The sequence below is a fragment of the Dryas octopetala genome, chromosome 8 (genome assembly GCF_963921425.1).
Source record: "Dryas octopetala chromosome 8, drDryOcto1.1, whole genome shotgun sequence".
Lineage (NCBI taxonomy): Eukaryota > Viridiplantae > Streptophyta > Magnoliopsida > Rosales > Rosaceae > Dryas > Dryas octopetala.
The window spans coordinates 15,876,224-15,892,799 of NC_141373.1; the positions used below are offsets into that span (position 1 = coordinate 15,876,224).

The 16,576-nt window shown below is 36.3% G+C and overlaps 2 protein-coding genes, 1 non-coding gene and 1 pseudogene across 3 annotated transcripts; 3 read left to right on the plus strand and 1 right to left on the minus strand.

Moving 5' to 3' along the window:
• The first annotated feature begins 1,738 nt into the window (after positions 1-1,738).
• Positions 1,739-8,044, plus strand: LOC147277602 (protein LIKE COV 2). The gene is made up of 7 exons (XM_086253327.1): positions 1,739-1,981; positions 2,127-2,179; positions 2,330-2,439; positions 3,979-4,146; positions 4,903-5,000; positions 6,669-6,795; positions 7,665-8,044. Exons 1-7 carry the CDS (start codon positions 1,880-1,882, stop codon positions 7,769-7,771), a joined length of 765 nt encoding a protein of 254 aa, XP_086109453.1. The 5' UTR covers positions 1,739-1,879; the 3' UTR covers positions 7,772-8,044.
• A 309-nt stretch (positions 8,045-8,353) lies between these two features.
• Positions 8,354-8,427, plus strand: TRNAN-GUU (transfer RNA asparagine (anticodon GUU)). The gene has a single exon. It is a non-coding gene; the product is annotated as a tRNA-Asn (tRNA).
• Positions 8,428-10,857: 2,430 nt separating this feature from the next.
• LOC147277604 (putative serine/threonine-protein kinase PIX13 pseudogene) lies at positions 10,858-11,814 on the plus strand (annotated as a pseudogene).
• A 701-nt stretch (positions 11,815-12,515) lies between these two features.
• On the minus strand, positions 12,516-16,194 carry COG0212 (NagB/RpiA/CoA transferase-like superfamily protein). The gene is made up of 6 exons (XM_086254499.1): positions 15,640-16,194; positions 15,443-15,533; positions 14,068-14,294; positions 13,448-13,523; positions 12,998-13,123; positions 12,516-12,678 (listed from the first exon to the last, which is right to left on the minus strand). The coding sequence occupies exons 1-6, from the start codon at positions 16,162-16,164 to the stop codon at positions 12,530-12,532; spliced, it is 1,194 nt and encodes a 397-aa protein (XP_086110625.1). The 5' UTR covers positions 16,165-16,194; the 3' UTR covers positions 12,516-12,529.
• Positions 16,195-16,576: the final 382 nt, after the last annotated feature.

Consider the following 16,576-nt stretch of genomic DNA (forward strand, 5'->3'; position numbering starts at 1 on the left):
CGTTGTTTTCTCTGAATTTAAGAAGGAAAGCCAGCCTCTTCCTTGATTTGCTAGCTGCAAGAACAAACTTCATTTTATTTTTTTTGTCTTCTTGGCCTTCCATTTTTTTTAGCCTTAATTTCTTTACTGGCTGACAACAGTGAAGGACTTTTTTGTTGTTGCCATCAAGCATCAAGTTTGAGTTGATGCCCCTGAGCATGATATTTTGTCGATGCTCTCGAGCATCACTTCTTTCATTGATGCACTCGCGCATCATCTGGGTGATGGGGTAGACCATCTTTTTGGTATACATAGTCACCGATTTGGGATTCAGTTGAATCCATTTATTTATTTTTTGCAGATTCGGCTGAATCCAAATTGAAGATCATGATGGTTTCAGTCGAAACCAAATTTTGGGGGATCAAGGATTCAGTCAAATCCCTATATTTGAGAGATCGATCCATCTTTAAAGGATTCTAATCGAATGCAAAGGCCGTCTTGAGAGGATTCTAAACGAATCCAAAAGTTTGATTCAACACGCCATTGGAGGAGTATTTTAGTTGAATCCCAAAATAGAGATGAACTGAATGACATAGAAGGACAACTACCTGTGATGTTTGTTCTGGCTACTGCACTTTTGCTTTGCACACCTTCCTTTTCTCAACCTTTTGGCGTCCTCTCCCCTTTTCTCTGAATCTCTTTTCTCAACTCAGTCCATTCTATTTATAAGCAACGTATGATGCCTAAGAGATGAGTTTGAGATAGACTTAACTTCTTATTTATTCAAAACTCCATTTTTGAAATCAAACTAGAGATAAACAAGTATGATATTATCTCTGAATTTGAACGTAGCTCCTCATCTACTTCTGGCAAACTTCCTTATTTTGAATTCCCCCAACATGGGGTTTATATCCCCAACTGTATTTTTTATTTATTTATATGGTTCAACAGTGGGTAAAAACTCTAACCAGGGTCTAAAGCTTTGAAAGATTAAAGGATTGGAAGAGATGGTGCTCTCTTGTATGCATTCTCACTTCATTGTTTTTTTTTTTTTGGGACTTTTTGAGAAAATTCTCTGTAACAAGGATATGAATTATTTACTATCTCAATTCAATAACATAATAACATTTGTACTTTTATATTTCATCACATAAAGTTTTTTCCAATTTCAAGATAGAAACTATTTCTTGGGATGCCCACTATCCTTGTTATAAGCAAGGATAAAAATATCAAAAATTCATTAAACATCGGTACTTCAATTTATGGATATATTGATTTTGGTAAATATCAATGTAAAAAAAAGTTGAGTTAGATTTTGTTCTTTTGTTGGTTTATTGTTGATTAATTAGTGGATGAGTTTTGATATAATTAGGGTTGGATTTTGTTTGATTTCATCTTATTCTTCTTTTCCTTCTTAAATTTTGAAATTTTTTATACAAATCTGCCGATATATACCGGTATGCTACCGATATTTTGTCAATATATATTGATCTTTTTTTGATATATACTGATATTTTATCGACCTATATCGATATCGGAGAAATATTGATTATAGCCTATTTAAATATTGGTGAATGAAGTTATGGATATTTTGACGAATATATGACAATACGGTGAATATTTTCATCCATGGTTTTTTTTTTGTTTGACTTTGGATTTGTTAAGGGTTAATGCCCACTTAAAATAGTCAAATAAATATAAGCCCTTATAAATCCGGTATACAAGTATACAACCCAGGGACAAGCCTAAACATCTAGAATCGGTCTTAGATATAGAAGTTGTCCGCGCAGCCAAACAGGGTCAGCCATTGTTGTATTTGTACAAGCTTTACCAGGAGAGACTGAAATCTGTGTCTTTCTCAGTTTCTCGCTCTGTTTGCATTGGTGAAGTGCTAACCCAAATGGCGGAAGGTAAGGAGTCCACGTCGAGTCCACTCACTCAAGCTGACTCGGAAGACGAACCCAAGTCTCCGCCAAGCTCTCCCAACTCCTCAACTCGCAAGGTCTGTTTGTCACTCTCTCAACCCTCAACCTCTCCCTCATTTTAACTCTTCGCATAAATTCGAAATTGTTGTTTAATAATTGAATGCTACAATTTTCCTAATTAGCTTTCGGTTTTTGACATTATTGACCCTTGAGTTTGATCAGGCTTGCTATGCAGTGCTCCAGAGTTGGGTATCAAAGAAATTCATGACTGGATGGTAATGATCATAGTATGGATCTGTTTTTTTTTTCCTTTAATTTTTGTAATTTTTAAAATTTATTTACACACACGCACACGCACATGTATATATATATATATATATATAGTTCAATCGTAACAGTATCAAGTTTGAATGTTAAAATTGCAGTATGGTTCTCTTTCCTGTTGCTGTTACATTCTTCATCACTTGGTGGTTTGTTCAGTTCGTAGACGGTTTCTTCAGTCCAATATATGCCAGGCTTGGGGTTAGCATATTTGGTAAGACTCTGAAGCACCAAATTGATGTTTACTTTGGAACTGCGACAGATAATTCTTAAGGAAGTTGAAACTTGAAATCGATGTATGTGTTATTACGGAAGTACTGAAAATAAATAATAATAAGTGCTGATTTAATACCAATTATAATAACAAATAGTAAAATGAATGCTATAGAGGTTTTGGTATTTGAGGTAGTTTGTTACTCCTTACTTGCATATGATTCTGCATATCTCACATAGGATCTTTGTGTAAGTTACTAAGGAGTTCAAGTCCCAATAGCGAGCCGAATTTGATAGGGAGGGAGGGAGGTAGATAAACAATGATTAGTATGGGAGAACGGGGAAGAAAAGTATAGGAAGTTCAATATGAATCACCAAACTTCTTGTGCAGCATATTTGGGGTAATTTTTAACTTTTTCAGCGGTGGCGAAGCATAGTTTACTGATACTTCTTTCATGTTGGAGAAATATCTTTGGTTAATCTTTTGGATATATCTGAAGTTGCAAAGTTGTCTTTCTGTTTTCCACTTGGAGCAGCACTGTGAAAAAGTTTGATGCCATATCGTTTTATTTTAAACATGATGGTAGCGTCTCTGATTTTTATGCATGCAAAACTTCCTGCACAAGTCCTTGGCTTAAGTTTGGACAGTTTCTCTTTGTACAGTGACAATGAGCAAATGACTTGCTGAAACCTAAAACCATGTAACTGAAAATTCTAATATTTCAAATTTCTAGCCTTGCTTTTTGGTCTACTTATGATCTTTGAAATTAGATGGGATCCTTTTCTAATAGACTGGGTACATGAAGAGATGATTCCAGTTTCAAAGTGCTTTTCATTGTCTACTTATCCGGTTACCTTTTCTTTTTATTTATTTTTTCTCATTCGTTTTGTCTTTTTAGAAAAGGTGACCAATTGTTAATGGATGTAGTTTAAACCCTCTACTTTTTTCTTTTTTCTTTTTTATTTTTTTTTTCTTTGTTAAGGGACAATGTCTTATAACTTGATTATACAAGATATGGAGAAAGTCCTGACAAATTGCCCAAAATATTGTGCGAGAATGGTTTCAAGTTTAACCTTAGGTTCTTAGTTTGAAAACAATATATAGTTATATAATAGTGAAGGTGCCCCCCCTACCCTGATTATACATTTTACTCTTCATTATGAAATAAATTATGCCATTGTCCTGAAGGCCATCACAGGCAGTGGTGTTGAATTGCTTTAATTGCATGCTGTCTATATTGGGCATGAAAGCCTTTGTTGGTGTGTCTGTGACTAGATTATGTCATATGTAAGTTTTATGCATTCTTCATCTGGTCGTAAAGTCTTATGCACTATATCATTTTGGTTGTTGCCCCATAATAAAAAAGAATGCCATAAATTGTTATTGTCATGGTTTAAGTTCATACTTAGTTGTGCTGGACTGTATGATTAAATGTTCCTAACATCGTAGATGGCTAATTGCTTGATCTCTAAGCAGAAATCTTTTTTTTTTTTTTGGTGTATTGTGTTCATTATTGAATACTTTTTGCTATTGTTGCAGGCCTAGGATTTGTTACATCCCTATTTTTTATATTCTTAGTCGGTATATTTGCTTCATCATGGATGGGTGCGACTGTTTTCTGGCTTGGGGAATGGTTCATAAAACGATTGCCCTTTATGAAGCACATATACTCAGCCTCCAAACAAATTAGTGCTGCAATCTCTCCAGGTAATTACTGTTATTTCAGTTTCTAGATCGATTATTACCTTCTTGGAAAATGCTTGCATGGTTTCATCCGGATCTATAAGAGAACTAACCCACTTGCAAGCATGTTGGCCTCACTTGAGTCAAGGCTAGGCTTGAGCTGATTTTTTTACCCAGGCCAAGCCTAACTTGAGGCTTGTTGAAATCACGAGCCAAGCCCAGAAATTGGTAGGCCTGGTTCATTAGTCTCATCATCCCATCTGAATTAGCTCTTGGTATGAATTTTGTTTAGGCTTAGCCCCCTGGGAAAGTATACCATACAAGGCTCTTTGAAATCAATTGTTTGATGTTTACTCTCTTCGAATATGGGATGCATTTGTAGCTAATTTTTCACTGCACATATGTTATGCTGTTGGGCTTTAAGTCGAATAATTTTGAAATATAAGTCCCCAAGAGAGGCATATGGCTCCCTGTTTAAATTAACCACTGACCCCTATTTTATGCCATTGGAAAGCAATAGTTAAGTGGTGAGCACCACACATGCAATGGCCTACCTAATGCCCACAAAATAGCTTATTTTATACTATCTGATGCTACTAGGTTGAATATTTCCTGACCTAGTGAAAACTTGTGATGCCCTTTCACTCATGAGTGTGTGTTATGGTGCATCACCTAGGTAGAATTGATGTATTTCTGACTTGGAATTCATTCAGTACTTGTCCTGTTTTATCTCATTTGGCAAAGTCAGAAATTCATTCTGTCTCCTTGTCTCTTTGACAGATCAAAATACCACTGCTTTTAAAGAGGTTGCAATTATCCGTCATCCTCGAGTTGGTGAATATGCATTCGGATTTATCACATCATCTGTAATCCTTCAGGTATATTTGCTCTACTTTCTACCTGATATTTTAGTTCCTGTCACAGCCACCTTGAAATTGTTCATTCAATATTCTATTTGTCAACTGGTTTAGTTTGTATGTTAAGATTGTTTTTTTCCCAATTTCTACTGTGTTGGGTTGTTCTCCACAATATTAGAAGCAGATGATAGTTTAAATTGGCTGTTAATGTTAGCTTGATGTACATTGTTGGCACATTCCTGACAGAATTTTTTAGGGAGTAGTCGTTGTCTAACATGGTATTAGAAATTTGGTTGCAAGAGGTCCTGAATTTGAAACCTACAATCCCCATTGCCCACTTCTTTGTTGATTTGCAAACTGTAGGGTGAGGTTTATTTGTCTGTCTGCATCTGCATGTCTCTCCAAGTGCAGGATGGAGCTGCACATGAGCGAGAGTGTTATCTCAATATATTATTTTGGCTCATATCCTAAAAATGAGGTTTTTTTTAGGTTAATGGAGGGGCCAAAGCCCTACAACAAAGAAAACTAGCTACAAAAGTTGTTTCTCTGCCATCTGTTATTAATCTTTCTAGAGTTAGTTACAATTTGCACATATGTAGTTTGGATGAAGTTGCAATTTGGTGCCTAACGTTCAAAGAGTTGCAATACCAAACCTAAAGTTTTTTAACAGTTCAATGTTTGCCTTCCATTAGATTTTTCATCAGGTTAGTAACTTTTTTTTGCCTATGTGGCACGTATAGGCCCCACTTTTATGCCAACATGGACATCAGTTTTTTGTTGATGCTGCATGAACAAAAAATAAAAATAAAAGAGAGCTAGGCTTTAGGCTTTAAAATTACTAAACATATCAAAATCAAAGTAAAAAAAAAAACAGCTGCTCCTCCATGGAGTAGTGGGAGAGGGCGGTAGCTGGAACCCAGCCCCCTCTTGCTCCTCCATAGAGGAGCAGTGCTTACCCATAGAGGGCAGGTCCTCTTTCATGAAGGATTAGCTTTTCTTTTTCTTTTTGTTTTATAGATATTGTTGACTTGTTTGTCTTCAGATTTTTATTTTTCTTATTTGATTGTCAACTTTTATTTATGTTTAAAAGGCCAGATGGATATTTTTAATTTTTTTGTCTACATGGAACAATTTTGTGTCCACATCAACATAAAAGTGGGGCTCATATGTGTCACCTAGGCAGAAAACAGTTGACCTAATGGAAAGTCTAGAGGATGAACATGGCATTGTTTTTCAAAACGTTAGATCTTTCATTGCAGTGTTTAAGACGGACAATTTCATTCAAACCACAGGGTTGCTAACCCTTTTTTATACTAGTGTAGTCAAGAGAGACTTCTGAGTGCGTTAAATATAATGCAGACTTGTTTATATATACAGGCTGAGCTGTATAATTATTATTATCAGCAGTTGTAGGAAAGTACCAAGGATATCACCAAATTTATTTGAAATCTGAAAAACAATAATTAAAGTTTCGATGAAATATATATTCCAATATTGTTTACAACTATATATTACAATACTGTTTACAATTTTTAGATGTTAAGCTGTAAATGGTAAAACATTTGGTATGACATGGAGAATATTAATGCTCCAATAATTAGTGATGTTGATTGTAGTTTATATCGGATTTTCTTATAACGACCATGGTTTTTGCTGCTTTTGTATCTGATTATTGGTGGCTGTGTACAGAGGGATGATGGAGATGAGGAGTTGTGCAGTGTTTATGTCCCGACAAACCATCTATACATTGGCGATATCTTTCTGGTCAATTCTCAAGAGATCATACGACCAAATTTGTCAATTCGAGAAGGCATAGGTTTGTTTTCTTTTTTGTGGACTTGCACCATATGCATCATATATGTTTCATTCATAGCCATGAAGGTTTCAACTTCAATGTGTTATGCCTCCTGAGTTTTCCAAAAGTTGCTTTTTCAGAAAAAACCAAAACAAAAAACAAAACAAAAGAGGGAAAAAACGGTCCCTAATATTATATATTATAATTAGGGAAGCCTATGCTTAATATTAGTGGGGTAGGGCAACAGTTGATGGGATTTATGCAAGAGAAGGTAAAATAGAGGTTGATAGGTCGGGAAAAAAAATATAGGGTTATGGAATAGAGGCAGATTGGGGATAATTTCAGATGTTTTATAGGTTGCATTACCATTAGAAGACATGCTTTAGTTTATGGAGAGCAAGGGAATAAGTGCAGAATACAAAATAATAACCATAGACTTAGACTTTTGGGGATATTGTTGTCGTGCGGCTTGATCATTATGCCTTTTTAGCCAGGTAAATGTACTCTTTTATTTACTAAATCCTGACTTCTTTCTGCCGAAAAAATGTCACTTGACTTGGCAGATGGTTTACATAGTCAGCCAAGGATGATTGTGTGACTACTAGTATCAATTTCTCCAGTTTTGCAGAGATCTCCAATATCTTTTTGTTGAGTAGCACTTTTAGCAAATGGCGTATTCATATTATTGGACAAGGATCTCCTGCCCATTTTCCTACCATGCTTTGTACAAGGCTAAAATTGTAGCCATTGAACTCCTCTTTCTCTCTCTACTCTCTCTTCAATGGCCAAGATTTTAGCCTTGTACAAAGCATGGTAGGGAAAATGGGTAGGGGGATACTTGTCTATATTATTGCATAATGTTTGACTATTTTTTCTTTTCTGAAATGCAGAGATCATAATTTCAGTCGGTATGACAATGCCACAGGTGATTTCTCCAATTGAAAGGGTTCCTCGTCAAGCTGATAGGATTCCACTGAATAGAATGGTGTCCCTGTAGAAACAAATGATATGGAAGGCTTATAGGAGAGGTGTACTCGTACACGATACAGATGTTCTTATATCAACCACAGGTGTTGTACGCGATAAGAGAAGTGGCTTGCTCAGAGATTACAGCTAGTAATGAGTAAAGCTTTACTTTTGTTCTTGGACTCTTGACTGGGGTTTTCGATAGGATTTCGTTCTTGCAACCATATCATATGTATCAATCATGTAGGTTACTGAGTGCTGTATATTAAGTATTTTTTTTTAATGCCATGATGCATGTTCAGTGTATTTTCATTTTGTGTTGAAAAGGAAATTTGCAATGCTGTTTCATTCTCAATGTATGCGACCTCCAACGTTCAATATGTACATTAATTATCAGCTGATGAGGAAGTCATTGAATAAATATGACTGATTTCTTTGTAATTGTAATGAGTAGCTGAGGCCCAAATTAGTAAATTAACATAATAAAGTGAATGATGAAAAATAAATAAATAAAGGAAATATACTAAAGCCGACCGTCTTAAGACTCTGACTATTTGGTTTGAACTTTCTATATGCCTATTTATATCCAACTTTTTTACAAAATTAGCGGTGAGCTGGAGTAGCTCAGCTGGTTAGAGCGTGTGGCTGTTAACCACAAGGTCGAAGGTTCAATCCCTTCCTCTAGCGAATTTGGGATTTTTTGTTTTTATTTTTTTAATGGGGCTTCAGTTGTAGACTTGTAGGATCCTAGTTAGCCATTTATATAATTATATGTGAGCTGCCATTATTTCTGATTCCTTTTGTAAGATCTAATCAATTCAGCCAATTGTATGCCTGTTTAAGGGGGCAAGTGCATGGCATCTGCAATCAATCATCTCAAGCAATCTTCAACTCAAGTGGGTTTCATCACTAGAGAGAGTTAAGAGAGGGTGTTGTTATGGCCAAAAAATGTCTCAGCCACGTGCACAGCCGAGATTAACCATAACACGCCTCGCTGTAAGTGAGGCGAGGTTTCCGACTTTTAGTGTGAATGTGGACGTACCACTATTCGGCTTGAAATAGCCGAATAGAAAAAGATGATAGTCGATGCGGAAAATAAAATGCGTCAAATTAAAGAGCCAACTTGTAACCAACAATTGTGTCATAAGAAAAGGAACGGAAAACATATCTAGATTCTTTTCTTACCTAAAATTGACTATAACTTTGAATATGAACAACCAAAAAAATAACTAAAAGAGCAACAAGATTTGATTAAAAAGTAATGAAAGATGGCATTAATTTAAAATTGGTACTAATAAAAAGTTCAATATTAGTAGATCAATAAAAGAAATACATAAAAAAACTATGAAGAAAAATATTAAAAGGGCTAGGAACTTGACAAAAATATAAAAGGAAATTAATATAAAGAAAACTTTAAAAGATAGTGAAAACTAAAATATTGAGAGCTTTTGACAACAAAAAGTTGTTGAGCTGAATTGATTTTGTCCTTTGTAAAATGGGTTGTGTGTGTTGTGGAGAGGTTGTGAGCTTTCTTTTATAGTGGTCCAATTGCTTTTCCCTCAAGTCTTTCAATAAGATGCAGCCTCATGCCTGACCAAAATGACTTGTACTTGAGTAGTGAACAGCTGTTTATAAGCTAGGGATGAGCTGTGAATGAATTGAGAATGATGAGTCACTTTTGAGTTGCAAACATGTCCAGCGGAAAGTCATCCAATATGGCCAATCGAGAGCATTATATTTGCATTTGGATTAATGCTTGATGATCATCCTTCTAATTTAACTCACTGACATCCAACTAGAATAGTATGGGGTAATTTTATTAAATAACCCATTTTAATATACAATAAAATTTTTTGACCCTTCCTTTTCAAAATTTACTTTTCTAACCCTTTTACCTGTGAAATGTCGAATTTACCCTTGCAAAAAAAAAACTCGACTCTATGTAGACCGCGCATTCCACAAAGTACTAGACTAGAAATTCGATCATCTTCTTCTCCTCTTCCGGCGACCGCGTGTTCCACAACTGGACCAGAAAATTGACCAATTGCTTCTCCTCTTCCGACGACGATCGTACGTTGATGACGGACGCAACTGATAAGAAAATGAGGAAGAATATAAAGGTTGAAGAAGACGAGGAAGAGCAAAAAGAGGTTGTTTAAGTTCAAGGGGGTTATGGGTTTTCGAATCTGCACGACAATCCTTTTTCATGTCAAAACAACCCATCACCACCATCCCAGCATATTCAACCTACCATCATCTTCCACCTCCCCCACTAACCTCTCATCTCTGTCTCTCTCTCCCCTTCCCTCCCATCCCAACCCAACCCAACCCACTTAGAAAACACCCAGATATGGGAAAAAAAAAACTACTTTTTTTATTTATTATTATTTTCATATTTGGCTTGGGAGAGAAGGGGAGAAGGGAGAGAGATAGAGAGAGAGGAGATGATGGGTCGCTAGCCAGTGAGGGAGGTGGGTCCGGCAAGTGGGGAGGGGAGGGTTTGGGCTGTCGCTCTCAGCGGCTTTCACCTTCTCTATGGCTGCTGCAGGAAAAAGGTGGAGGAGAAGCAACTGGTGGATTTTTTGATCGAATGTGCGGTCTACATATGATATATATGAGGAATATTTTGGTCTGAAAAAATATAAAAGGGTTAGAAATGTAAGTTTTGGGAGGGTGATGGTTAAAAAAGTTTATTGTATATTAAAAGGGGTTATTTAATAAAATTACCCAAAAGTATGGCAGCAAACTCTCTTTGAACCCAAAAACAATGTGGCCAAATTGAGCAAAGTTTCACTTTGCACTCAAGTTTATTGAGCAAAAGGTGTATCTTATTAGGGATTAGGGCTTGAATTTGTGATCAAATTGTAGGTAAGATTTTGTCAAACCACGTTAACTTTATTTTTTTTTTGTTTTTTGTTTTTTTTTTCATACAATGCTCTTGTGCTTTTGTGGTTTGTTTTCTTGACCTGTTTATTTCTTTCTCTTCTTTTTTATTACAACGACACTCCACCCCATTTCCCCTTCATGTAGTTAAACAAGTCTCCAATAAGCATCCAAAGGGTCAACAACGCTAACTTAGCCAACAAGACTGACTTAGTCTTAGACAAAAGGACTGACTTGGTCTTAGACAAAAGGACTGACTTGGAGTCTTGGACATGCAGTTGTCTTGTTTGGTACCAAAGCTTGAGCATGTCAGCCCCGTTCTCCATGTCTGAACTCCTCACTGCCACCAATAACTTCTCCCCAGACACCATCGTCGGAGAAGCCAACCGCTTCTTGGTCTACAAAGGCCAGCTCTCCAATGGTCTCACCGTCGCCATCAAGAAGTACGACCCTAGTTTGTTCTCTGGGTTTCGAGAATTTCGTGCTCAAGTGGAAACTCTAGGCAGGCTTCGACACCCAAATATCATCAAGCTTTTGGGGTACTGCGCGTGGGGCTCGGACCAGATTCTTGTTTACCAGTTCTTTGAGAAAGGTAAACTTTCTAGTTGGCTACACCCTGACGATAGAAACCAAGATAATTCTTCGCGGTTACTATTATCATGGGAAACCAGATTAAAGATTGTCCGAGGTGTAGCAGATGGGCTCGCATATTTGCATGGGTTGGAAAAGCCCATTATTCATAGGGACATTAAGCCCAGTAATGTGTTATTGGACTCGGAATTTGAGGCTCATATTGCTGATTTTGGGCTCGCTAGGACGATTGGCTCCTCCTCGCATTCGCATTTTACTACTACACAAGTTGGCGGCACCCTAGAGTACATGGCGCCGGAGTACGTAGAGGGGAGCACGAAGGCGAGAGTGAAGGGCGACGTGTATTGCTTCGGTATTTTGATGTTGGAGACATTGACCGAAAGGTCAGCTCTTTACTTGCGGGAGAAGGCATCGTACGGGGGAATGCATTTGGACAATAAGGTGATGGACATACATGACCCGAAAATTTCATGGGAGAGTTTGGTTGAAGCAAATGTGAGAGAGTATTTTAGGATTGCTTTATTGTGTGCTAATAATAATCCACAAGACAGGCCTGCAATGAGGGAGGTTGTTCAAATTCTAAATCAAATTCCATTGTGAATACATTACAAATATATAATATTGTTATGAGGATGAGTTAATCGATAGGATTTGGATTCCGTTATCCTTTGTAATTGTGTTTTCTGGTTAAGAAAAATTTTAGTCAAAATTTGTAGTGATAAATCATAACACACCTGCCTAAAATTTAAGATTGAAGTTCAACCTTAGAGTTTCAGATTCAAGGTTTACATTTGAAAGATAATTGTGCATAAACTTGAAACGATGTAGTTTTTTACACAAGTATAATATAAGCAATAAAAAACATAAGCAAATTAAGGATATGAACTCAAGTTTTACCCGCATCATCTGTCTGAATCTGCATAACCATGAAGTTATTGACAATTGTGACGTTTCTGGATGATTCATTCAATCAATACCAAGTAGCTGGAATGAAACAAGAATTTATATGGTCATATAGATATACTTTTCCTTTCGTGGGTGCAATTCGTTTCTGAAGTACACGTAAAAGGATCGAGGAATGGACTAAGGAGCCTATATTAGCACACAACAGATAAATCATCTATACATCGAACTATACATTAAACTTAAGTATGATCAAAGAACATGGCTAGAAAAATTTGAATAAAAAGGAAAAACGTAAAATCAAGGTAACTAAAAAGTCTACAAACCACGTCTACATAAATTTCAAATCTTTGTGTTCCTTCTTCCTTCTTGTTGCCGAACCTTATTATTTTCTTTAAAGATCTAACAAGAATTAGTTCCTTCGTCGAGCTGTAGGAGGCAGTTTCTCCGATGGACCACATGGAAGTTTTTGTCCAGTCTCCCGTTCAATCCTACTCTTGAGCTCTCGAAGTATTCTAATTTGCCCCAGCTTCTCAGGAGACAATTTGTCCCAGTAAATCCCTATAGTCAAAGAAATATTGGTATAAAAAATATCATCGGGGAACTGTAGAAAAGGCAGATGGTATCATAATATCATCCCGTCATGAAACGGTATAAATGTCAAAGGTGGATTTCCTGAGGAAGAGGAAGTGGAAAACCAAATGAACATAACAAGTCTATTATCTAGAATTCTAACCCAACCAGCCCTTGGATTGCCTTCTCTACTTTTGAAAATTAAAACCCCTAATGAAATTTAAAGTGTGTACTCAACTAAATCTTCAAGGAAACTTACTTTCTAGAAAAATAAAAAAAATGAAACAAATTGCAGAAGTTCACCAACCTTGAGGCTTTGGAATTGATGTGTTGGTAAAAATGACCTGGGTTGGTGTGCATATGATGTCAACTGGTACGTCATGGATTAACAGCTTCTCAGTTGGAATATCATCTACCAATTGACTGTCATGCACTGCAAGAAAGTTCACATGTCACATTGGATGTAAACAGAAAAATTAACCAAAGTTGTACCAATTTCTTTAGAGTAGTTCAGTGAATGAAAGTACTTTACTAAAGCAACGTGTAAAGTAATATTGGGAAGAAGAGAAAAAACCAAAATGAGAATAAGGATAACAAATATTTAAAACAAGAACAATCAAGTTCAATTGCGACCTCTTCATGCTCCTTGCTCAAATGATGGAATATATGTGCAAGCTTAAAAACTAAATCCTTATTGAATATGCATTATACCAGGTAGAAGAAACATGAAGTTAGGAAGCAAAGAAACAACACTTACCAGTGGTGACTACTGGTGTAGAGTCATCAATGGCTCCCATGTACCGCAGCATCCCATATTCAAGTTCCGCAAATCCCTGCACACTTAAAGAAACAGAATTAAAGAAAAAACATAGAGTTTTACCAAACTCATCATAATTATTATTACAATATGTCAATATCATGACATTACCCAAGACAAAATTTCAAACTGACCAAGCTCAAACTTTATATATAAAACCTTCTACGGTTCATACTCCATACAAAGGTTAATGGCATTTAACATGCTAACCAAACTTTTATCTAGAATTCAAGGTTTGAATCCTTATACATTTGTGTTTTTGATAAGAAAACATCATCCATTTCATTAGAGTAAGATAAAGCACGCTGACATTAAGAACAGAACCAAAATACTTTAAGTTAGTATAACAAGGTGCCCAGGACAAACAAACACATTCACTGTATAGTGATTGTGGAAGTGAAAGAGTAAGTAAGCAATCATATAACATGCTTTCACAAAACAATCTAAATCATGCAAACAGCACTGACGGTAAAGAGCTAGAACAAAAAATTCTTTTCCGTAATACTAAAGCCTCTTATCCCAAGGGTGTGCCTTTCTATGCATTTCTGTATAAAGATTACCTCACCCTTGCCAAGTCGAGCACCTGTCCTTGGATCAACAGCAACAGAGCCGATGACAATAAGATCAACCTTGATTTTCTCGTCTAATCCAATCGGCCGCCCATACTTAGCGACCCCGACAGAGGTACAAGCCTCTTTGATGGTACTAGGAGTCAACATATGAGATTCAAGCATGGAGAAAAACCCAGTCCTTAAACGGGGTTGAGGAGTTAACAACTTCTTCCCACCTGCACAAGATCAAGGGTCTGAAATTGGATTTAGAAGTAAACAATAGTAGCCACTAGCTGTTCCTGGTGTACGCTGAAACAATTTTTTAATTTTCATGAAATGCAACTCAAAATGCATTTGTACAACCGTCCTTCATGGTGCTTTGATTCAAACATTGTGCTTATCATATCATCCAGTTTTGATAGAAATAATAACCACCCAATTAGCTATTGTGCTCATGAAAATAATAACAATTTTCATCAGGTTTTGTGATAATATGGTAACATATCATCCACTTTTGCTAGGCATATGTCTATCATAGTGTCCACTTTCACACTGATTCCAAATGTACTTTTGGCTATAAGATGCAAGTTCCAAACCCATTAAAATCTACCAGTTATTTACATCTTTTTTCGAACTAATTCAAACGGCAAACATATAATTTTATAATAAACTCCACATAATATCTATCTAGATAGATCATAGAAGGTTATAGTAGGAATGTGATGAAGGATGCTTTCCTTTTCTTTGGTAATGTGATGCAGGATGCTTAGAAAGAGAAGGTGGGAGAATGTGGGGATCAAAGTGTATAGATATTTATACCATCACATTCCTACTATAACCTTCCAAAATGTATCTATACTATTATATCAAGCCAGAACTTCTGAGTTTCATGAAATTTTTGAAAATTTGATAAATCCAGAACTGCTGAGTTTCATGAAAGCCAGAATCACACTGTAACAGAATGGTTATAATGTGATAATATGATATATGAATTAAACAGGGATACAACAATAAAATGAAAAAGATGTAATATTTTACTAAAAAAAATCAATTTATCCACCCTACTTCAACTTCTAACTGTAACTACGTAATATTAAACCTGCATTTCCTGTGCATGTTTTTATAGTAACAGACTAGTCATAATTATGTTAACAATCCACAAGTTCTCACCCAAGAAAATAAAATAAAATAACACATTCAATAAATACGTAAATTTTGCCAGTCAAATAGACGGCAATCATGGCACTCAATCTCATGGACGACGGCAGTTATTGATCAAAACAAAATACATACGCAAATGTTAACCTTCACCCAAGAAAAAAAAAAAAAAAACAACAACAACAACAACCAATAACTCAATGAGTACGTAAATGTTAAAACTGACCCGAGAGAGTGAGAAACCTGACTTGCTTCTGCGGTGAATCCGGGTTAACCTTCACGCAATTTCCGACCCGGAACACTTCCAACCCACCCAACTGCCCAAATCCACATAATTGAAAAAATAAAACAATATTCTTAATTTCTTGACAACCAAACAAAATAAAACAGAAAAAGAAAGAGAAAGTGAAAAAGTGCTTTTACTTCATCCGCAGCAGTCGAGGCTCCAACGAAGTTGGGGATGCGGTGGTGAACAGGCCGCGGGTTCTGGGCTATGTTCCGGGCCTCCATCATGTCCCAAATTCTCTTCCGGATGACCCATTTCCAAGCTTTCGGGTCTTCGGTAGGCCCGCTTTGGGTCTCAATCTTCGAGGTCTCAGCCATCGTTTGCCGAGCCTTGGCGTCAAGGCTGAGCCGCTCGGCCTCGTAAGCCGCCTCGTCGAAAGCGACGTCGTTTCGAGGTCCGCTGCTACTACTGCCACATTTCCGCATGAAGAGGAGTCTCCGAGAATTCGTTGGGAGAGAGAGTGGAAAGAGAGAATGGCGGCATTTCTGGGTTTTGCTCAGATGGGTTGGTCCGAATATAAATGGGTTTGCTTTTCGGAGCAGATTTGAATCCATTAGCGGGATATTCGGGTTATAGCTTTCAACCATTGGAACTGTGATGTCTCTTTGCTTGCTTGAGCCTTGGACTTTGGATTTTGATAAAAATAGTAATTGGATTTGCATATTCTTCAACTTTTTTATTTTGATGAGATATTTTTCAAATATTTTAGATGCATTAATAATAGTCTTTTTTTTAGAGAGATTATTGTGTAGCCTAACACTGTGGTGTATTAATAATCTACTCAAATGATAATATATATATATAATTATTAATATTTAAAACTCTAAACTCTCCGGACAAAAAAAAACTCTAAACGATTACCCTTCAATTGTAAACATGTTATCATTTGAATAAATTGGTAACACCACATCAATATGTCACTTGATATTGCACTCCATTTATATTTTTGTAGAGCATTTGTATGCCAAAACTTACACAATCATTTAAAATTTGCTTACCATCATTTGAAAACTCAAACTTAAAATTGGCCCAAATTGAAAGAAGTTTACAAACAAAAAAAAAATCTCATCCTTT